General features: G+C 40.9%; 1 protein-coding gene across 1 annotated transcript; it reads right to left on the bottom strand.

Moving 5' to 3' along the window:
• Positions 1–1,854: 1,854 nt before the first annotated feature.
• Positions 1,855–20,704, bottom strand: pitpnc1b (phosphatidylinositol transfer protein cytoplasmic 1b). The gene is made up of 10 exons (XM_059339998.1): positions 20,135–20,704; positions 13,932–14,080; positions 11,373–11,461; positions 11,134–11,141; positions 10,909–10,980; positions 8,394–8,486; positions 6,738–6,893; positions 5,261–5,324; positions 4,987–5,073; positions 1,855–2,559 (listed from the first exon to the last, which is right to left on the bottom strand). Exons 1-10 carry the CDS (start codon positions 20,180–20,182, stop codon positions 2,402–2,404), a joined length of 924 nt encoding a protein of 307 aa, XP_059195981.1. The 5' UTR covers positions 20,183–20,704; the 3' UTR covers positions 1,855–2,401.
• Between the last annotated feature and the right edge of the window lie 3,196 nt (positions 20,705–23,900).

The following is a 23,900-nucleotide window of genomic DNA, read 5'->3' as shown; positions in this document are numbered from 1 at the left end:
TGACAAGCCTGGGCTTTTGTCCTGAAGTCTCGAACAATAAAGTGATACAGCGATGACAGGCATGCACACACGCCCAACTCACAACCCCGCATCTGTTAAACATTCATTATTCTCCACTCCGTTGTCTTGCAGAGAGAAAACTGCCACGAGCTGCAGAACCAAACCAGGCTGGATTAAGTGGCTGCTTCTTTTCATGTCCACTGCCGCTGAAGCCGGTTCCACATGGCACACAAGTGTGAAATTGGTGAGTAGATTACATGTGAGTGCTATGATGTGAGAGCAGCTGGTCCATCTTTACAGGTCAATACTGATCAAACATGGCTGATAATGTGTGTGGTGAGTGCATTTATTCGCTTATCTAGGCAGATATCAGGACAGCCAGCGGAAAGTGATTGTATTTATTGATAATAATCCATTACAAAAGACTATACAGTGTGATTTCAACATGCATTTTACACTTGATTCATTTATGTACTTCATTCAAACCAAATGCAAATTATTATTTCATCACTGCTATAGTTGATCCCTGATGATGAAAACCCATTCTGTTCTAACTGTATGTAAAAAAAGCAAGCTAATAGTCTCATAAATGGTCATATTATTGACTCATAGTTGAAGTTTAGCCCTGGCTTGACCCATTTGCAGTGCTCAGCTAAGTGATCAAGGAACCAATACAACGCCTCACTGCCCTCTGTCAATACACCTGGTCTGACCTATTGGCTAAGTTGGAGAGGGGAGCGGATCCATAGCATTGACAGCCTCCCCCCGTTCTTCTCTTCTCTCTCATTAGATCCACTCTATTAAACTCCTTATGCATCTGTCTGTAGGCTGCTGCGCTGGGGCTGGGAAACAATCGGAGAGCCCCGCTGGTGGTCGCCCCACCAGCTCCGCTATGTGCCGAGGAACTGACAGAAAGTGCGTTTACAGGTTGTCGAACACACTGGAAGGATTTTTCGGCTGCTACAGTAGAAATTGTCTTTGAGGAGGCACGTTGGGTTTGTGTGTTCCTTCTGCCTTTGTGCGGCAGTTGTGGAGTTTTAAGTAGCGCCTGTACTGTATTTTTGGCGACGATGATATTAGGGAGTAAAAAAATCTGATTTTCTGCGAATGTTAAAATTATCATTATATTTGAATTTATTGTTACAGGCAGAATGGGCTAAGCAGTTTGTTAAATTTGCAGATTTTAAAAATTAATAATGCCAATAAAATGTTTAGAACATGGTAGCTTATGTTGGTAATCTTTGTGTTGGTTTATAGTTTTAACCATTGCTATGGTGACTGTAACATTTCATAATGGCAGCTGTGCTACAGCAACTTTAGCCTCTTGTCCCCCGTGTTGAATGACATTATAGGGTTGACAACGTTGAGATCATCTTCGTGTCACTCATTCTGTACAGCCATTACCCAAGTATTTTCCTTATGATGTTCTTTAAATATAAAAATGTATTTGTATGTACAAAAAAATATAATATCAGCAAATATTTGACTAACATATCTGTGATAGACCAATCCGATGTATCGGTTGGGTTTAATTTTGAAATGCGGGGAAGAGAGCAACAACATGTTTATAAGGATAGATAAATATTTCTACAGTAGTCTTAAAGGATTTTTTTGCTAAATACACTTATTCACCCTGCTGGACTATTAAATGCCTTTCACACATGAACTGCAACCCTGAACTCCTCAGACATTATTTTGAGGATTTACATGAGAACACAAATGTCTGATTCAGACGGACTGGACATTACATGGACTTTACCCTGTCAGCTGTCCACGTCCGTTTACAAATAGAGCAGGTCATTGTGCGGAGAATTTACAGTGAGCGAGTGGATGTGTTGATGACTGAATTTCATATGAAATAAGAAGATCAATACTGCTCTCAAATCTTATGTAAATATGGAGCCAGCTGCAATTTAGCGTAGCTTAGCTTAGCTTACCACAAAGACTGGAAACAGGGGAAAACGGCTAGCCTGCCTCTGTCTATTGGTTCCAATCAACCTCCAAGTTTGTTCAGATAAGGGATAAAAATGTTGTATCTCACTTAATAGTTTAATTTGCCCCCCCCCAAAAAAGTGTCAAAACAATTCAGTGTCTAGTACACCAACCCCAGTTAAACTATGAATTTTCATTTTCATACTTGGTTTTTTATATAGATAAAACAATTAACATGTAGTATGATGCTGGCTGTACCCTGTAACCTGACAGGCAGATATATAAACTAATCTGACTCTCTACTAGAGAGGAAATACGTCCAAACTGCTCGTTAATGTTCCTGTTTGCATGTGGGTGTGTGCGTGTTTGAGAAACATCACATGACTCTGCTGGATGTTGACATTGGTTTCTGTGTGTATGTGCTGTACAGTATGTGTGTGTGTGTGTGTGTGTGTGTGTGTGTGAGGCATCATTCAGGGGTGGAGTTGAGGCGAATGGGACTTTGTGGCACAGAGGAGGCATTGGGGTCAGACATGGCCGCAGTCGTCACTCCCATCTTCTTCAGGGAACGCTCGTCTGTCACTGAGATGGAGCGAGAGAACACAGGACGAGAGGCAGCCGGTGGGCCTGAGAGACGGAGAGAGATGGAGACACAGGGAGATTTTCTTAATTGTTCCTTTTTCCTTTATCCACGCCACGCCATGCCAATAAAGCGACTTGAAATTGAAGTTGACAGACTGAGAGCTGGAGAGAGAATAAGATATACATAACATGAAAGAAGCAACAGTACAGAGATAAAAGAGGAAGGGAAGCAAAAGAGGCACTGAGAAGAAGAAAAACGGAGGGACAACTGTTTGAGTTTTCAATTTATTTAAGTATACTTCAGATCTGTGTTGCACACTTAGATTACCATTAGTAAAATCCCTTATTCGTATTCAAACCACACACCCGACTTTTATTAGACTCTGGAGTAAATGACATCCATTTGCTTTTATTAGGGCAGATGAATGAAATGAAAACTATCATTCGGCCTGTGCAGAGATGAACGCAGTGGCAGCATTTGGCCTGTAGGGGGTCACGGCGGTGCAGCGAGCTGCAGCAGGTTGAGCAATGACTGCAGATTTGTTGCAGCTTGATGCCTCTCATCATCACAGAGAGAGAGAGAGAGAGAGAGAGAGAGAGAGAGAGAGAGAGAGCGGGAGAGAGAGAGAGCGAGCACAGCCAGCAAGAAGCTACAGGCCATACTGGGAATTCTACCTTTGATATCTCTCACATCCAGCTGAGGTTCACCAGACTAACCAGCAGGTGGCAGGGTGACCACACACACACAAACACACACACACATGCACACACAACACACACACAACACATATGCCCAGACACAGACCCCCACCAGAGCTGACATTTGCAGCTAAGTGCTGCAATGGCTGGTTATTTATGTTGAGAGGGCTGGTGATGGGGAGAGTTCAGCAGGTGGCTGCATTACACTGTTTATCAGACCGACGCAGTGGCATTATCACTTCATGAGCCAGCCTACACTCTTCTCCCCCCCTTGCATCTGTCTTTCTGTCGTCCTTTTTCCGGGCATACACCCTCTGTCTCTCCCTCCTCACTGCTCCTCGTGTTGTGAAATGCCTCCTGACTGCTCTTCCCTCTCCTCCTTTTCTCCCCCACAGATGTGCTCCAGCCATCTGGGTACTTGTAGGGCACAGCTAAGGCACTAGTGGCACAACCAGCCTCTGTTCAGGGCTGTTAGTATTACACATTTATTCATTCATACAATTTTACAGTAGAGCCTGACAGATTTTATTTATGAATAAGACGATTTTATTGGCCGATATTGGCCTATCACAGACATTTCTGTATCTATGAGTATAGGTGTCAGCCTATATGTTATCCCATATATGCTGATACACATTTGCGCTAATGTTACTTGCATCAAACACGTGTAAACAACACCCCCACTCACGTTACTTTCCATCAACAACCCTGGCCAAAATAACCACTATTGCTCCTCTGTTCCTGTTGTGGAAGTCTCAAATGCTTCGGAAAACTAAATGCTGTCATGTCTGGATTAATAGTATTATCCAGAGGTGCACACAAAGCTCGCCTTCTCCAGGAAATGTGTCTGGATGACTGCCAGTACGGTGCTGCAACAGCAGCATGTATTGAAATAATCAGATTTTGCTGTGATTTAAATTGCAATAAACGGATCAATATACTAAATTATCTACAACATGATGGCAACGTGTAAAACGTCTGAATTCATCCTTTGCTTGTCTGTCTGCAAGACAAGAAGCAAACAACTTCTAAAATGTTTGTTTATGAACAGAGTTCAGCTCAGTCAGAACTATGCTAAGCAGGTGACTCTCAACACCTGGCGCAGCTCTGCATCCTACTGATTGCAATTTTCTAGTTTAGTAATTTATTTTTGTTTATTCTTTATTTTATCAGTTCATATTTCTAAAATTGGCTGACAATGTAGCACATAGTGTGTAATATGTTAAATATTCTTGGAATAAGCCATTTGTTTAAGGAAGCAGCCTTCTGACTACCTTTGAATAGTCATATTGGTGCAAAATCAATTCACAATCCACACAGAAAAGGTCTATTTTCATTCCAGCTCAAACACCCCAACGTCCCAAAAATCCCATATCAGTCAGGCTTTAATTTTCAATCTGCTGACAGCATTGGATAACAAGGTGGGCTAAATATATACAAAATACCTGTTCAGATTTATTGTAAAGTCCTAATGATCTAGAAATGTGTTTGTTTTTTGCCTCTTTGTACTCCCTCTACATCTCCTGCTGTAATTGCTGCTTTTTATCCTGAAATTAAATGCAAGAATAATTACAGCAGAGCACAAATATACATTTTACTGCTCTTTTCATCTACTTCTCATCTCTCTCCCTCTCCCTTTACCGTCACTGTTCTCACATCCAGCTGTATTCTCTCTCCCCCCTCCCCTCCCCTCTCCCTCCCTCCCTCCGTCTGTCTCCCCTCCCATCCTCTGTGGTATTTCAGTGCAGTGCAGGTCAGGAGACGCAACCTCACCTGTGTTGTTTTGGCTGGATTTGACTTTGCTGTTGGTCTTCTCTTGCATCGCTTGCTCGTACTCTCTCACCTCCTCCAAACTCAGCCCTGTGGGGAAAGCAGAGCACACACACACACACACACACACACACACACACACACACACACACACACACACACACAGAGCATCAGAGCAGAGTATGAAATATGCATTCAATTTGGCAGCGCTTATATTAAAAAATACAGCTCAAATGCATTCCTCTGTTCTGTGTTTTATCTTTTATCTATGACCCACCGTGCCATTCGTCTATCCATGTTACTGCCTGTCTGTGGCCGATCAGAAGAATGTCCCGGATGTTCTAAAATCATACCAGAAACAAAAACATGACAGGAAGAAGTAACTATATATATAAAAAAATGCTACAAAGTGCTCTGAATTCAGAGGAGTGTGTGTCTGTGTTTGATAAATGAAACATGTGGCATTATGTTACAGTACGTCACTGTCAAAATAATGGCGAAACCTTTGTGTAATGACTTTAAATGAATGAGATCATGGTTGAGATAAGTGTAATTTATCTTAGATAAGTGGAAACTTATCTCTGCAGTATTATTTGTCCTTGCCTTTGTCAAAACTAAAGCCACTTCACTGTAAACGCTCTTTCTTGAAAACACAAAAGGGCGTTGCTAGTTTTGTTCTTAGTGCTTTTAGTTTTTCTTTCATTCTTAATTGCTTTTGCTCACTGTGGAGGATAAATGTGTTGAAAGTGATATATTTTTTTAATCAGTTCTTTAACTTGTTTCAGCAACTTCCATTTCTCCATGAGAAATTGAAAAAAAACACCTTTTTTTTGTTTTTTGGTTTGACCAGAAGGACAGATGACAGAGTTTTACACAACAGAGCTTTCTGTTGTATAAAACAATAGCGCAATTTTTCAATAAATCTGGCCTAAGAGGTCATTTAAGCCTAAGAGCCTTCTTGGCAATGCTTTGGTAATCAGAGTAATGTCTGTAAATTAATGTCATAATGATTTATTTGTGTCCAAACGCATCTTCAGGGCACATTCAAATAACAAATAACCAAATCAGGTTTGTTGAGGATCACCATTTTACTGTAAATGCCTGCATGAGGAGTGCCTCTGTGTCCTGGAACTTTTTGTTTTTTATTTTGGCACCCATGTTAACCGGTTTGATGCAGCCCGAACAAGCAGCCCGACCGAGCAGCCCGACCGAGCAGCCCGACCGAGCAGCCCGACCGAGCACGGCTCAGCACGGCTGGTGTGTCAGATGCGGATCATATAGATATTTGTAGTCTTGCCTTATTTTTCCATGAGATGCACACAGTTCTCAGCAAAAATGAACAATGATGATGTTTTGACTGCCATATTTACATTGTACCAGCAACATTACACCTTTCACTCCAGTTTCAGTGTCTATCTGCAGAAAATAACACAGGCATGACAAAAACTATTTTAACACATCCTAGTTCTGTTCCAAGAAGCTCTGTGGCATTTCTCTTGGCAGAGTCCCTTCATTTCTTCGATTCCAATTCCTAGAGAGCATTGGAGAGCGAACTGTACCCAGCATGCCGTTAGGCGGTGTAAACGTTTTTTGGAGCTCCATCCTAATACACTACACAGTGTTTTTACATGATGCACTACCAATACATTTGCTTGTAGATCTCAAGAGCTTGCAATCAACACTGCACTTGCTTGGATCCTCAGCAATTCACCCGCCTAGTGTGAAGGTGATCGGTGGTTAAGAAAAACACTCACTTTGTGTATGAACTCCTCAGTCCTGGTCTGGAAGCCGTACACCTCGAAGCTGCACTGTACCCTCTTATAGGAGCACATAATGGGCTTGTGGTCGTCTTTCCAGCCTTCCTCCAGAGGCCCTCGGCCAGTTTTGCTTGACTGCCAGCGACTCGGGTCCTGCACAGTAAACAGCGGGTCTATACGTTATTTGCTGAGTCTGCAGAAACTTTGGCCATGTGAAGTGTCTTCAGGGGGTAAGTGTGTGTGTGTGAGTGTGTCTGTGTGTGAGTGTGTGAGTGTGTGTGTGAGTGTGTGTGTGTGTGTCTGTCTGTCTTTGTGTTTGTGTGTGTGTGTGTGTGCCTTTGTGTGTGTCTACTGCAAGTGTTTGTGTAAGTGTTGCTATGTGTGTGAGGTGCAAGCAGATTGTTGCTCAACAAAGCTCACAGGACGAAAGTGTGATAGCACACATTATAAAAGTGTTTGTAACTGTATGTTTTCACCGTGTCACTTAATCTACGAGATTGGTGCATTTGCTTTTCTTGCTTGTGTGTGCTTGTGTAAGTATGTATATGCATCTGTGTTGTTGTGTGCTTGTCTGCACACTTCTCTGGAGCCGGGGCTGTGAAGTGACCTTTGTCTCTAAAGGCTTGAAGGGAGTAAGGAGTGTAAAACCCTGGTGGGAATGGAAAGATAGGCAGAAGAGGCGTGAGGGTGATTTATGTTTTTCAGAAGCAAAACCACAAGCCTGTAGATTAAAAGAAATAAGGGAAAAGGTATGTTTTTGATCATTTATGTGCAGGGTCCACATATGTACATTTTTGAAAATACGCTTATCTTGCTTTCTTCACACAGATGTGGACAAATGTGCCTGCAGTAAAACCATTGTTTTTATATACTACGGCATGTGCTGTGCTCTGTTTTTCTAGTGGTTTTAAAACGTGCTTTAAAGTTGAAATATTCTCAAGTTTTCAGTGCAAGGCGCAGAGTTGAACTGCTTGTCAATGATGTCACACTTGACCCGGGCAGCCAATCAGATCAAGCAACACACTGGTATTACTCCTGTCTTGATGCCAGTAGATGTGGCAGGAACAGCGTGACAATGGCAAATACTGACAGAAGTTGATATAAATGGTATTTAATAAAAAATCAGGGTTTCCGTTATAAAAGCTGCCACCTGTACATGTCCTGGAAGATTTAAATTTCCCTGACAAATGGGAGACATTCCAGGCAAATATTATCGATAAGTTTACTGTGGTGGAAGCTGCTCTACATGTACTGACTTAAAGCAGGGTGAAAACGGCTAGCCTGACTTATTTACACTTATAGAAACCTAAATGTTTTACATGCAAACATTTTGTCTGCATGTGAAGTAAACTAATAGGGTCCAGTGACCTACCTACAGACCTTTAGAGGTATTGGTAGGTGTATTTCTGAACTTTCATCGATTTCCCCCATCTCCAGTCTTTATGCTAAACTATGCTATGTGCTTCCAGCCTCTAGCTTAATACAAACACATAAAAGTGGTATCGATCTCAGCGCATTTCCAAAAACAATTCCTTTGATTTGATAATACAGCTTTTCCTTTTGCAAGGGCTCACTATATATCTTTTCTACATTCCATTATTTGTTTTTGCCTTTATGTGGAAGCACATTCATGTGTATCAGAACAGTGCGTACCTCTGACTCTTTGTAGTGCTTTTCAGGGATGGGGTCGCTGAGGATATCCAGGAAACTCACACTCTCTGCCGGGGTCGGCGTGTCCCCAAACACCTGCATCCAAACAGATGGGGGAGGTCATACAGTATAATGAGAGCAGACTCACATACACACACACCCATACTCTCACACTCATGCAGTCACTCACTCAGTGGAGAGGGGGGATGAGAGTAGATGAGTAACTGTGTAGAAAACTGAGGTCACACACCACAACACCCCTCACTATATCCCACCCTGAGGCCCTTGGAGCAAATCACACTGGAGCAAACAGAGGAGAGAACAGAGAGGGAGAGAGAGCAGAGGAGGGGGAGATGAGAAAGGGAAAAAAAGCAAGGACGTATGAGAGATATTAAAAGAGGGGGAATGGAAGAGTTATGAGAGCGGAATACACTTTTCCTTGAGAGAGAATAGAGGGAAGCGAGGAAGAGAGGGAGGAATGCACTTTTATGTGACCTTGTTTAAAATGTGTTCTAAAGCCCCGCTGAAGTTGTTCATTTCACAGTTGAAAACTAACAAATAAGGAAAACCTGCCGTTAGATAATAGCCCGCTACGCTCCCGTGGAGCCGTTGTTGGTCTGTGTCTACCCAAGGTCTTGTTCCCTCTTATGGAATGAGTTGCATTAGCTGGATGTATTGTGATGCTTTTTACAATGTGCTCAGGGCAGGACGCTCTCACGGTTTCCCTGTCTTTGTCTCTCTGTTTTTTTTGTGCGGTGTAGATATTCATACAGAAACATAAAAGCCTTGGTGCTGGTGCTATTCACAGCAATTGCTCATGTAAAAGTACTTATTCCTCACTGTTAAAATACTCCATTACAAGTAAAAGTCCTGCTTATTCGTACTATAATAAGCATTTTACGCTGTTATTTGGTTGATATTACACTGTAAAAAATGTATGTAGATTTTACGGTGAAAAACTGCTAAACCGTGACAGTAAAAGACCGTAAAATGATAAATGAGTTAATTCAGTTTCAGTAAAAATGAAACATCGTAAATGTATATAACAGCCAAAACAGTATTTTTTACAGTTTTGTTTTTTGAAACATACATTACTCCACTGTAAAATACACTGTAATATGTATTTAATGTAATATATATACTTTATATTTTTTCTCACTGTTAAATGTACTAAACACCATATCTCTAACAGAAATATACTGTAATATTTAAAGGTAAAATCTTTCATTTATGCGGCATTTATAAAGTATTTCTTGTCGATTATATGGCAAAACTGTTTCTTTTGATGGAAAAACCTTTTATTTATACAGTAAAAAAATTAAATAAAATCGCAACCTTAAATGTGAAATCAACAGTGCTAATATCTTTTTACCGTAATATTAAAAAAAGTTGCACCATATTTATTACAGTAAAGTTCTGGCAACCACAGCTGCCAGTTTTTTACTGTAAAAACAACAGGTTTTTTTTTTACAGCTATTAAGCTGTTTTTTTATTTATCTCTATCGAGCTCCAACTGATGTTTTTTATTTAATATTGATTGATCTGCCTATAATATTCTCAATTGATTGACTAATTGTTTGGTTTGTCCAGCCAATAGTTGAACAAAACAAAACCAGAATACAACAATGAAAAGCAATAATTACAAGGAAGAGGAACAACTCCTCCCTACCTCCTACTTTCAGCACTTTCGCTCGTGCCACACCCATCTCTTAACTTGGCCTTTATTTTTATTTCCACTACACACCTATAAAGTTTTATGACTACGTCTTGTACAGGTGTGATGCTTTCGTTGTAACGAAATGTGTCTACAAACAGACATACAAACGCCTGCAAAGAACTCTAAACTGCTTCTGTGGGCGTTTCTGCAGTAAGTGTCTCCAAGGCCACATTTTGCCATGATAACACAAAACACAGACTCATAAGGCGAAAACAATACTGGCCACATGCTGTCACAGCGAGTAAAACTGCTAAAATGGGTCAAGAAATACACCACGTTAAGTTTATGTGTGGGAAACACTGTGATGATGTGTAGATCATGATAAACTCTATGTATTTGTATTTGTTTGGAGTAAACTAATGTAACCTTTAACTGCCTGACATGAAACAAGATTTGCCACATTTTTCTGGACGGGCAGAATTGTAGATCTCCATATTTTGACATGTTGGTTCTTGTTTCTCGACTGTATCCTTGATTACACAGTGCAAACACGAGGGCCAGACAGAGCTGCAATTGTTACTGACTTTCAGTGTGTGTGTGTGTGTGTGTGTGTGTGTGTTTGTGCGTGTGGACAAAATGCAGCATGGCTGCTCACCGCTGCTGCATGTGTGCTTAATAAATTTGCTTGTACTGCATTTTGTGCTTTGCTTGTTTTTCTTGTAATGGGCACATTGGTGTGATGAACAATTTCTTTGTGCTGCAGAGAAAATTGCAATTTCTCTCCTTCCCCCTTGTCTTTCTCCTCCCCCCTCTTCCCTAATCACTCCATCTTTCTCACCTCTCGCTCTCTCTCATACTCACATTGTCGTTATCGCCGTTGTTGTTCTCGAATCTCGTCTCAATGCGGATGCTGAACTTGGGGAGGAATGATACCTACGGGGTGACAAGAGGTAAAAATGGAGGAAAAAAGGGTTGAGGGCAGAGATAGAGAGAGTGGAAGCAGGCTGCAGATTAGATCCACTGATACTGGAAAGAGATGAGCTCTGTTGCATTCATGCACAGTAAATGATGTGTGAGAATACTTACTGAGTACTCTGCAGCACCAGGGACGTTCAATATGGAAAGGGAGAAACGGCATTAGTTACTCATACATGCATGAGCACGCAATTGCTCTCACACACATACACGTTATCACGGGGGAATACATGCATACGTAGTGATGAATATTTGATGGCACTCGGAAAAACCAGCTGTTAAAAGTAAATAAGTTTTGTATAATGCATTGAGGTGAAAGCAAGCCTAATGCTTAACACAAACACACACACCTGTGATGGTGTACGGGTAGAAGTTCCAGGCCTTTTCTGTCACGTAGAAGAATCGCGGGACAAATGCTTTCGCCCAGGACGGCAGTTTACTGAACACAAAACGGGAAGAAGGAAGAATCAAAGTCAGAGAGTGGAAGAGGGGAATAGTAGAAGAGAGCGATTATGGAGGGAGACAGAGAGATCCTAAGTGGTTTTTGTGCCATTTATAGCCAGATTACCTGTAGGCTACTCTCACCACAGCGTTCATTTTTATGACTCATTCCCAATTACACCTGTGGTGATGAATTGTTACTGTAGCTTCTAGGTCACATGTCAGAACATGATTGAGGTAAAATACATTTCGCACTCACTGTACTTATGTATGTGTGGTATGTGTGTGTGTGTGTGTGTGTGTGTGTGTGTGTGTGTGTTCCAGCATATCTTTACTAATGAGGACCAAATGTCCCACAAGCACAGAAAGATTAGGAAAATCCTCCACAGTGAGAACATTTCTTTACTTCTGTAAGAGTTTATTTTAGGATTAGGCCTTGGGTTTATAGTGGTGATTAGAATAAGAGTTGAGGTTACATTAGGGTAATGAGTGAGGTTAGCTTAGGGTTAGGGAATGAATTTAGAGTTAAAGCAGAATTCTGGATGTTTTTTTTTCTTTAAGACTGAGCTTTCACTATGAGCACCCTGAACACAAAAAACAAAGTAAATACTTCCTTTCAGCACAATAACATGGCAGTCATGTGTAGCTTCCAAATCCTGCGGTTAAAAATACATTGCGGCATTTCTCACACATTTCCTTGATTACGCTGTTGAATGTAGCCTAAAGCAAATTTTAAAAAAATAATTTGGGTAATAGTCGATTTTCACACACACCCCTATATCAGGTTTATGATCGATGTAAAAAACGTAATAAATGGTTTATAACACACTCTAATATAGTTATAATAAGATTAGATAAAGACAGCTTTTATTGTTTAATGTGCTCACAGGCAGGAGTAGAACTGTTGAGCTTTCAGAAGTACTTATAAGTACATCAATAATTTATCCATAAATATGAACACACGTGGTTAATGAATCATAAGAGGAGTCATAGTTGGTCACAAATGCAAAAAAAGCAAGAGTTTGGGAAATATGTTTTATGCATTCTGGCAGAGAGTTCGATGAAAATGACCACTGAAATTTGAAGCTATAGCCAACTTGTTAGCTTAGCTTAGCATAAACACTGGAATCGGTAGGCAGCAGCTAGCCTGACTCTGTGAAGTAAACATAATCCACCTATCCGCATGTGTAAATTTCACAAATAAATCTATCTTAATTGTTTAATCTTCACAAAACTGTAAAAACGACAATTTGCTGTTTTCTGTTTTTCTGTGCTGAACTATATCCAGCAATAACATGCTCACACCCAACAGTTTGGCAAATAACTCTCCATAAATAGGAAACTCATTTGTGATCAAACATGCGAGATATAACGTGTTAATTAGTGGGCTTTAGAAGTGCTGGTAGGCAGATTTTGTTACCTTTGGACAGAGCCAGTTTCCCTTTGTTTTTTACTAGTTCTGCTGAGCAAAGCTAACCAGCCACATTCATACCAGATCCAGCAATTAGCCAAAAGGTTGTGAGGCAATATAAGAGTGTCACTTAATTGGCCCATATGTGTGTCATGTTCTTAACTTAAACCTCAAGAAGTAGCAAGCGTATGTTCAATATAGTTGTTGTTTTCCATTTTCCGACTGTTCATGATCTTGACATTTCCAAACCCACTTGAAGGCAGCTTTTTTAATTTCACATCTATGGACGAGAAAAGACGGAGGAACAGTTAAGTGCAGTTGTTATCAGCCCCGTTTTATGGCAGCAATAGATGTGTACTGTACTCTCTTCAACGACTCGCTGATTATGTGATTAGCCATAGCAACGTCAGAATGAGGCCTTATTTTTTTCAGGTATCCCTTTTGGTGCCAGTAATCCCATTCATTCAAATGAATGGGATTACTGGCATTTTAACCAAACATCATGTGTTTATACACTCTTTATATATGCTTAGGAGGGTTTTAAAGTTAAGTGTTAGAATCATTTGATTGTATGAACCTCTGTCTTTGAATTTGTGTTGTGAACACACAGTTTGATCAGCTGATGCCTCGAGCTGAGATGTTTTTGTGACCGTCAGGATGACGTGTTTCTCAGCTGAGAGTTTGTACTTACTGTTGTTACTGCTGTTCTTTACTGTTGATGATCTCATGATACAATAACATGTCTACTTTAAACCCACACCATATGTCTCAACATGTTTGAGACGGTGGGTACTTGGACTTTGGACGTGGGCAGGTATCGCTGCGGTGTGGGTGTTCCTGTGTTGAAATGATGTTTATTGCTTGTCAGTAGTGATTCCCGCAACATGGACCGATACAGTGTGAAGCTCTTAGTGAGGCGAAAGACCAAAGATCGAACACAATCAGTTATCATAATGACACAGCTGACAACTGGAGGATAAAGCTCAGGGTGGAAATCACCAGAATTATTAGTTTTAGAGCTTCATTAGTACGGCAACACGATCAAGGTGCACTCTACCTGTTGAGGTAGATTCGCTTCTCTGTCAGCTGTCCCGGGCCGTGCTGGGGGTGAATATCTGACTCATTCCTCACCACCTCCACTCCTTCTCCCCCACCACTCTGCTCACAGCTGTGCTTACTGATCATGTACAGCTGCCCAATCCTGTACTGGAGCCCGAGGAGAGGTGATGGGTGAGGTGTGTGGAGGGTAAGGAGGGGGAGAAGAGAGAGAGAGAGAGAGAGAGAGGGAGAAATGTGATGAGAAAGCGTGAAGCACAAAGCAAAATCATCAAAAACATCAAAGTGACAAGATTTGCTTTCAGTGTTGCAACAAGAAAAATGTAAATCGTGGAGATAGGCCCTCATGTTTTTCTCCGTTTTCTTAAAATAATAATATATGTAATGAGACCGTAGAAGACACCAGAGAGCCTGTCCTTTCATGACTGATGCACTGAAATTGGTAAATTTGCCACTTATGAACCATTGTCTTGAACAACGAAAACAACAACTATATTGAACATACGCTTGCTACACGGTGGTGTAGTGGTTAGCGCTCTCGCCTCACAGCTAGAGGGTCGCCGGTTCGCCTCCTGCCTGCGGCTCTTCTGTGTGGAGTTTGCATGTTCTCCCCGTGTCAGCGTCGGTTCCCCCCGGGTACTCCGGCTTCCTTCCACAGTCCAAAAACATGCACTTAGGTTTAATTGGGAACTCTAAATTGCCCGTAGGTGTGAATGAGAGTGTGATTGTCTGTCTCTATGTGTCAGCCCTGCGATAGTCTGGCGTCCTGTCAAGGGTGTACCCCGCCTCTCGCCCAATGACAGCTGGGATCGGCTCCAGCCCCCGCGGCCCGATTGCGGATAAGCGGTTAATGGTAATGAATGATAGGTGGGATTAATGTATTAAAATTGGGAACATATGTTGTATTCCTGTAAATTCAGGTAACAGGATAGTACAAAAAGCCTAAATGTTACTTGAAATGTTTTACTTACTAAAGACCTGTAAGGCAGTTTAGATGTTTTCATTTTATTTTATTCATTCCTTTTCATTTTTTATGTATTTATTTATTTTCTTTTGTAAATAGTTTCTTCAAGTGTATTTGTTTCGTCTGTACTGTGTAAAACAATTGATAACTTAATGAAATAAAAATTCCTAATAAAGAAATACAACTTAACATTTGAGAGAACTCACATTTTTCTCTTACAAATAAAAGCAGAATTCATAAGCAGCTAGGAGGGCACTCTGAGACCTCCCCCAACGCTATGCCTGCGCAGTGTTAACAAAGGTTAAAACAACTTGTGTATCTGTTCCGGGATTTGGATTGGCTCCAAAACTGAATGGATTCTTTCTTGGCACATGCTACACCCTTTCACCAAATTTCATAAAAACATTGCCTGTAGTTTTCTTGTAAACCTGCTGAAAGTTCAAATGCACAAACTGGACGAAAGTGAGGTTTTGCAGTTACAGCTACTCTTGGTTGGGTAATACCATTAGCTTATGGAGGCTAATGGTAGCTAATGTTAGCAAACTTTGGGTAGATGTTGCAGTACACTGACTCATCACCACTTGCATTTACTGTTTAGCTTTCAGCATTACCACCATATTTTGTAAAGTCACATTTACATTTTTGAGGTTGTCCACACCTTTATTTCATCATTATTTCCCTCAAATCTGCACATACAGCATCTTTTTGCATGACTGTTGCTCCTCTCGAGGTTTCTTCTTCTTGATGTGCAATTGAAGTCTTTCGGGAGTTAATCTAACCAAAGTGTGACATATGCTGTACAGATTTTAAAGCCCTTTAAGGTGAATTTTGTGAGTAAAATTACTTGAACTGCCATTTAAGAAGGGTTTAAATTAAAAGATGTTTGACATTATTTCCTAAACTGCTGGCAACAAGATAATAAGGAATAACCAATCAATAATACCACTACTACTAATCAATGAACTGCACACTCCATTGAGGAAATTATAATAACCATCAGCCACTAAGAGGAAGTAGCTGGCGGGAGTGATGACAGAAAAATCTCCTGGCAGCAGGTTGGGCTATAGTTGCTGAGTCCGATTTTGTCTCGACAGGCACTTACTCAGTGCTGCTTAGGAGCACGCTTTGTATTTGCTCTTCATTTTTTAAATAGTCGCTTGCTGTGTATAAAGATTTTCCTCAAGTGACCATATCTGACATCAAAATTTTATTTGGCCAGTGAGGGTGAATGCATGGGAGTCTAAATTAAGGGGGGCGGTGGAGGGTTGGAGGACTTTGTTCTCTGCTGCAGCCCCAGTTTGTGCTCGATGCTGATGAGGCGCGAGTATTTTCTGTTAGTGAGTCTAAAGAGGACGAGGCCTTTGGGCATCTGGAGCAGCTCCTCAATGAGCTCAGCCTGACAGATTCAGTGCTTCTTTTTGAACAATTTGCACAATAATACTTCAGTTTCTGCACTGATGCTGCTATTATTCTCTTTTTTTCCTCCCTAACATTGTTTCTAAGTACATCATTGTGCTCTCTTTAATTGCAAATCACTTTGGTGAACTTTTTTTTTTTTAAGTTATTATGAAAAAAGCTATAAAAAATATTCTGCAAACAACTAAACGGTTGTGTTGTGGCCACAGTAATGTAATTCATTTTGCTGCCCTATATTGGTGTGCCACTAAAGCATTATTTTAATTAAAAGAAACAGAGAAAGATGGGGAGGAAGAGAGAAAGAGGAGGGCAGTTTTAGTTTGCTATCCTTCAGTTTACTCTATTGACATCAATGTGGCACTCCTCCTTCTTGTCCAATTACTGTGAAATGTCAACATTCAATATTTACTTATTGGGTATTCATGAGACTTAATTAATCACGGCAGCGGCTGCTTTTACACCGTCTCAAGACTAACAGACTCCAGAGCGGTGAGCTCCTCCCACACAGGTTGTGAATCTTTTTAACTTCCTAAAAAACTAATCTTAGCAGGAAGTTGAAAAGACTTATCTATCCTTAAATCACTGTTATTATGCAGTCTGAGATAGGCTGTGATAAATGAGGTGTTGAGAGACTCGTTCATCGACAGCTCTTGGCGTGTCTTTTCCTCCTACTGTCTTCTTAAAAAAAAGACAAGGATAGGTTTACAAGCTGAGAATTTGTCATAAATTCCTGAGTGTAAATATAGCTCATCACTGTTGGGTGGAGACTCTGTAGATAGTGTCAGTGTGACGGCAGCTGAAAATGAAAGAATTTACGATTAAAGGAAAGCTGATGGAAACTTTTTTTTTTATCCTAGTGATAAAATGATAAGAGCAAAGACTTGAATGTGTTATGTAAGCCTGGATCTGTCCACTGACAATGACAATGAGACTGTATTTTTTGCAAAACAAATAGGAAAACCTTATCTAAATATTCGTAATTGATTGTGTAGTCGGCTTCAAAGCAGGAGTATGGAAAGAGTTAGCACAGCTGTAAATCTCCCTCGAGTCTTTTCCTGTTGATCAGTGTCAAAAAAGCCACATTAAATCTACTCTGATTCAAAGTTATAAGACTATAAAGCGTGACAACCTCCATTACACTGTGTTACAGGTTGGGTGATGGGATTCATTTGGCAGTTGCTTCCGTGCAAAGTGATTCAGTGTCTTGCTCAAGGACGCATTCAGCATCTGCACATGAGGAGCTGACCCACCAACATATTGCTTTTGTCTTGACAAGGAAAGGTTACAATCTACATTTATACCCAGGATAATTTACTGTGGATTAGTCACAGGATTTAATTGGCTTGCTCTGATGATGAAGTTGACGCCCTTTCTCAGGTGTCATGCTATGACTGGAAAAAAGGGCCTTTTCTATATTAGACTTATTCTGCTAAATTCTGCTTCATGTTTATTCACTATACATGGAGCTAAAATTAATACTGATTTATGTTAAATTATGTTCGCTGAATGTTAGGGCTGGGGGATATGGACCAATAGTCATATCCCAATATATTTAGGCTGAATATCAATATACGATATATATCCCAATATTTTTATCGCAAAGTGAGAGCCAATTTTCAGTCAAAGCCAAATATGACATGTCACAAGTAGCTTTATTGAAGCTGTTAATTTAAGTTGACATAAATATTGTATAACAGGAGTACCTTTTTTTAAGTGCGCATTTAAAGAAATAAAAAAAATCTTAAATAGAAAATAGCCTATGTAATTAAATAGGCCAATCTTTTTCTGAAATAAATATATTTATATGAGAAAATAATAGCGTACATTCCAAAAGAACTAAATATGACAAACCCTAGTAAGGGCAGCATTTATATATAAAGTAATTATATCGATATATATGATATGGTCTAATTCAATATCGCATTTAAAAATATATTTATATATATTTTATATTGATATATCGCCCAGCCCTACTAAATGTGTTAATGTTTGTTTAGGTGTTGTAAGAATTCATAAATAATATTTTACAAGTAGTAGATGGCTCCATTAAATTTCACAATATCTCAACAGAGATTTTCCTCCAACAGAAGGAGACGGTTAAAGAATTTATTTGACTCATTGACAGTCATTTAAAATGCAAGTCGACTTATCAAACAGACTTCACAATTCACTCAGTTCTTGTGATAAATTTGTCATGTTTCACAAAGCAGATCCCCGATCAAATGAAGTCATGTCATAAAAATTGCGTGGACGTGCTGACTGGCTGTGTCATATCTTCAGTTAATTTGAGTTTGTTCATGGAAGAGCTTTTAAAGTCGAAAATGAAAAGTCTTTCTTTCAGGGTTGAACAAATTCACATGTTAAGATTTAGGAGGGTGTCGTCTGTGTAACAAGGAAGGCAGATCTGTTAAATAAAGCAACTTATTGTCGAGAACGGCTTTGTATGATTTCCTACGAATACTTTTGCAGTGAGATTCCTAAGATAACCTGTGAAATGTGACATGAATAATGTTTTCAACACTTTGTTCCATGTGACCACGACACATTGTTGACACGCGATGGCCGAGTATGCCACAAACAAAATACCATAGGTCTGTGCCACACCCCTCTGCCCACCTGACAGGCGACTCACAGGGCTTTTAACATTACATTGTTTCAGGACAGAATTTTGTGGAAGACCTGTAAATCACAGTGCTTTACTTTTCTTAGGAAATCACACAAGCTGTACATGAAAACGGCTTGAATTGAGCAATATATGCATTGAACATTAGTGCTCTTGAATGTGACACACCAAAAGGAAAATGAAAGTCAGTAGACGAGTTTATTGCCTATTTTTAGCCGGTTTTCCCATGTTTAAAAAACCTGCTTATACTTTCTTATTTTGTAGGAAAAAGGGGTATTACTTTCCCACCTGAGCTGCAGCCACACTTGTCAGCTTTTCCCACAGCAGAACACAATAGTGAACATTCCTCGACACATGCTGAGCTATATTGTGTTACAGGGATACTACTGGATGTTTCACTCCTGAAAATCAACACTGTTCCTTTTAAAAAATGAAGCGGGGGTTAGGACGTTGTAAATGGCTTGGACTGAGGTAACTGTCACGATGTGATACTGCCTCAAATAAGCTGCACTTAAACTTACATTACATTCAGGCCAAAGAGGATTTGCTGCCAGCTCAAGTTTCTGTGTGCCCTGAACTGATACTGTAAATCCTATTTTGGACTGCTATTTGTCACTGTCATTGTTGTGGTAACAGGTAGAATTGAAGGTGGGGGAGGATGGTATATAGGATGTGATGAGGACATTCCTTTTGAAGGGCACTTTGGTGCATAACTCCCTCTGCTGCCCGCTTGTTTCCCTGTAGCGGGATCACCTTTGTTTAAAAACCTGCAGGCCTTTGTTTGAGATCTTGCAAAGCCGTAACCAGTCCAACTAGTTTGTGTGCTGCTAGGTGTGCTGAAGCAGGTAAGCGAGGGAAAATAGAGAAGCAGACAGATGGGGAGATAATTTAGACACAACAGCAGCGCTATGATGCTGCTGGCCAGGTGTTGTGCTTTGGCGCAATCAGATTGGCCCGAGCCCGTCGGTGCTGAGCATACCTCGCTTCCCCCCCCAGAGCACCACAGCTCCCACAGAGCAGCCGCAGGAGGTCTGCAAGCTCTGTTGGCACTTTTCTTATCAGCACATTAACACTCTCAAGATTACAAGTTGAAACAATACTTTCACGTGAGAAATAAAAACCCTCTCTTGTGTTTCAGTTTAGGACGGTTGTGTTTGTGTGTGTGTGTGTGTGAGAGCGTGGGAAAGACAAACAGACTTACCTCATCCACAGTCAGTGGCATACATATGCGGTACTCTTTCATCAACATGGTGCTGCTACAGAGAGGACTGTCTGTGTGAACTGTGTCTTTCTATCTCAGCTGTCTCAGTTGCATAGTAGACAGGCTCGGGCACGTTACACTGCTGCTGGACCACAGTGACCTCTTTTCTGACGCTCTTCTTCTTTTGTTTTGCTGATGTCAGTAATCCATAGAGTTAAGTCCAGTCCTCTCTGTCAATGAGTGTCTGCTGTTTTCTTACTTTATTCCCCTCCCTCGCTCACTCCTCACAGCCTCGTCTCTGCTGTTTTGTTTCTCTTCCTCAATTAATCTCCTGCACCCAAGTTTTTTTTTTAACTGCTGTCTCTCCCTGCTTTTCTTGTTACTTCTGCTTTCTCTTCTCCTGCCTTCAGCTGCCCTTTTCTGTTTGCTGTTTTTCCTCACAGAGTTTGTTTGCTTTCTTTCACCACACTGAGAAAGTAGTAATTAGCTGTGAGGTAAGATTGAAAGCCAACCAACACTACCTGTTCTTTCCCTTCTCTGCCTCTCTGTGCTTTGTTCAGTTCTTCCTCAGACTTTTCATGCGTAACCTTGGTGTCTGCTCGGCGCTCCTCCCTTTCCCCCCAACTGCCCTCTGCTGCTTTCAGTTCCTCACAAATTCCTTCGCTTGTTCCCTCCTTATCTGTTTTTTTCCCTCCCTCCCATAGTATCCACTCCCCGCCCACTGTACTTTACTACCTCCTCACCTGTGTCACCTCCCCCTTCTCCCTCCCTCCCTCCCCCCCCCCTCCCTCTGATCTTTATCTATACTTTCTTCTCTGTCGCGAGCACTGTTTTCACAAACAACACACTCTATCATCTTTCTATATCTGGCAACATTAGGTAACACAGTTTTCTGACATCACTCTTGCACATTCCTCAGACAGGGCCCCCATCACTCAGACTACATGAACGGCCGACACGCTGGGGTAGCCAGGGTGGGCCATTGGATTAAATATTACCAGAGTCATGAGAACTTCCATTAAGACCTCAGCACCAGGCTGGCTTACATTGTATTACCTCTCGACCTTCAGCCGGGTTTAATTGAATCCGTGTTTAGTCAATGAGTAGAGGAATCGAAGCAGTTGTAATTTCTCGCCCGTGTCCGTCCTTGAGTCACGCCACCGCTCTCCCTTTTGTGTGTGAGCGAAGGCTGAGGATGGCTGCCAAGCACATATTGTTGCCTCCTCATCAAATAAGAGAAGCAGATGTTTGGCTTCTCCCGGGTCAGTGTGACGGGGGCCAAAACCAATAACCGGCCCTGGATTCTGACTCTCCGGTGGAATTCACTGGCTTTACTTAGTGCAGCCTTGAGACGGCGGGCCAAAGTGTCCTCTCCTCTCCACGCTATCATCGGCTCCACAGTGAAGGAGCGGTGAAAACAAATTCCTGGTGGGGTTTGCTCCTATCTTATCAGATCAGTGTTTAGAGAAGGGAAGCCACTTCAGAGAGCTGAGGTGTGCTTTGCTCGCCTCTGCCTCCATTTTCCCTGGACTGTATGTGCACAGAGCTCTGACAGCTCCGCAGTTTAAAGGATGATTGGTGGCGATTTAGATGCATGTTCAGCACTTGATTGAGTCATTGATTGCTTTGATTGATTACTTAATTGTGGTTTCGAGGGTCGGATAATGGTAACCATGGTGAGCAATGGTGCGCGCTCTCGGATCACTGATCCTGCAAATTATTGAGCTGATCAAAAGATTGGTTTGTTGATCGATTGATGGATGCAACAGGTGTTTACTGTCTTCTGTAAAAGGAATGGGAGAGGTGGAATACGCTATAGTTGGTGAAGAATTCAGAGAAAGAGAGACTATTTTTGAAATGTTTTTTTTTATTTATTAAATGTATTTTCACACCTTAATTATAAATATCACAGTAGAGAGATTGCAGGAAATGAAGGGAGGAGAGATGAGGAGAGAGATGCAACAAAGGCCTCATTTACACCTGGTATCAACATGTGATCTGTATCTAGATACATTATCTGGATAATCGCATCTGATCAACAGGGACCTGGTATTAATAAGCGTTCTCATTATCTTGATTCTGCAAGCCCTGTGATCAGATCTCAAAATGCAAATTAGTTAAGCAGGGCTGGCGGGCTTTTTCGTCGGGCAGCTTGAGTTAGCAGGAAGAGGTTGAGTGAGGTGATCGTTCATCTCGGTGCTGTGGGTGAATTTTCTTTTTTTCCCCTGAAGAATATGGTCTAGCTGCCTTTACATCTGGCTGAGATCGGAGCACAATCTGGCAGATAGCGTTCAGATAACAATGCACTTGTCATGCACACAAATAAACATGTCTTTTTCCTGTTCCGGGTAAGCTAGTCAGAAGATATCAGTGTAAACGCCTGGTGTAAATAAGGTCAAACGTTTCCTTTCAGTCTTGAACTGGGAATGCAGCAGTTCTTGTTTGGCACCTTAACCCCCCAAATTTCTGTGCTTCTTTCATTCAACATTTCGGACATAGAGTTTTGCTACAGATCTGATTAGACTTAGACAAATCTCTACAGACAAATACAGTCATGGAAAAAATGATTAGACCATCGTTGTTTTCTCCTTGCTTTCTTGTTCATTTAATGCCTGGTACAACTAAAGGTACATTTGTTTGGACAAATTGATAATTGATAATAATTTTGGTTATTATCAAGAACACCATGGGAAATGGCAAGATATCAGCTCTTAAATTAAACTCTTATGAGCTATATTTTGTTGCTTTCATCATTATATTTATCCAAACAAATGTGCCTTTAGTTGTACCAGGCATTAAAATGAAAAAGAAATTGAAGAAAACAATGGTCTAATATTTTTTTCCATGACTGTATGTGCATTTGAGTGCAGAATATTTAGGCACAAAACCAGATTTTTGTATGTTAAGTGTTCTGATTTACTTTTGTAGTCTGAGTTGTATTGAGCAATCACATGTGGTCCTTGGTGTGGACACATGTAGCCATGTCTCCAAGTCCCAACTGCTTGTTGAGTTTTAGCTGCGACGTTGTCAGCTGTGTGTCTTCCTGGCTGACTGAGCTGTAACCTTGGAAATTAGTGTTACTGTGTTCATAAGACGGTTGATATTACCCCCATGTCCTCATTGATTTAGTGTAGTGCATGTGTCATGTAACTGCTGCTACTCTAGCAAGTTGCATTTAGAGCTCTTTTTTTCCTGCTATTTTCATGATGGTTGAATGGTTGGAAACCATATGGTCATATGGTTGCTGAACACAATTTACAACAGAGAGCTGTGATATACCATACTGACAAACAGCTCACACAGACACACAACTGAAACTCAACTTGCTAGTGCTTAGGGTCTCAAATAAGCTACTCGAAAAGCACATTTTAAATAATGTTTTAAAAAGTTTAACTGATTGGTTAAACTGTGAATTATTAAAATCTCTACTTCCGAGATTGGTCTTTGAAAGAAACATTGCATTTTTAGTCTTAATGCTGACCATGTGGTGGAATTAAAAACAAAACAAAAACAAAACTATGAAAGCTGTGATGGTGAAACCATACTAAACTTTCCTCACCTTCATCTTTTCAATGACTAAAGTTCAGCTGCAGTACTTCCACCTGAGCAAAACATTTTGAAACTCTGAAGCTGCTGGTCAGAGCTGCCTGTCCTTATTCCGTGTCCTGCAGGACGGAGGAGCAGGCGGTGATGGAATTGGAGGGGACTTCATCACGGTGCTTACACCTATCACATCCCCTCACATCATCAAATGAAAAATGAATGG

Source organism: Centropristis striata, chromosome 8 (genome assembly GCF_030273125.1).
Source record: "Centropristis striata isolate RG_2023a ecotype Rhode Island chromosome 8, C.striata_1.0, whole genome shotgun sequence".
Lineage (NCBI taxonomy): Eukaryota > Metazoa > Chordata > Actinopteri > Perciformes > Serranidae > Centropristis > Centropristis striata.
The sequence above is the reverse complement of the archived record's forward strand: the minus strand, read 5'-3'. Positions and strand labels throughout refer to the sequence as shown.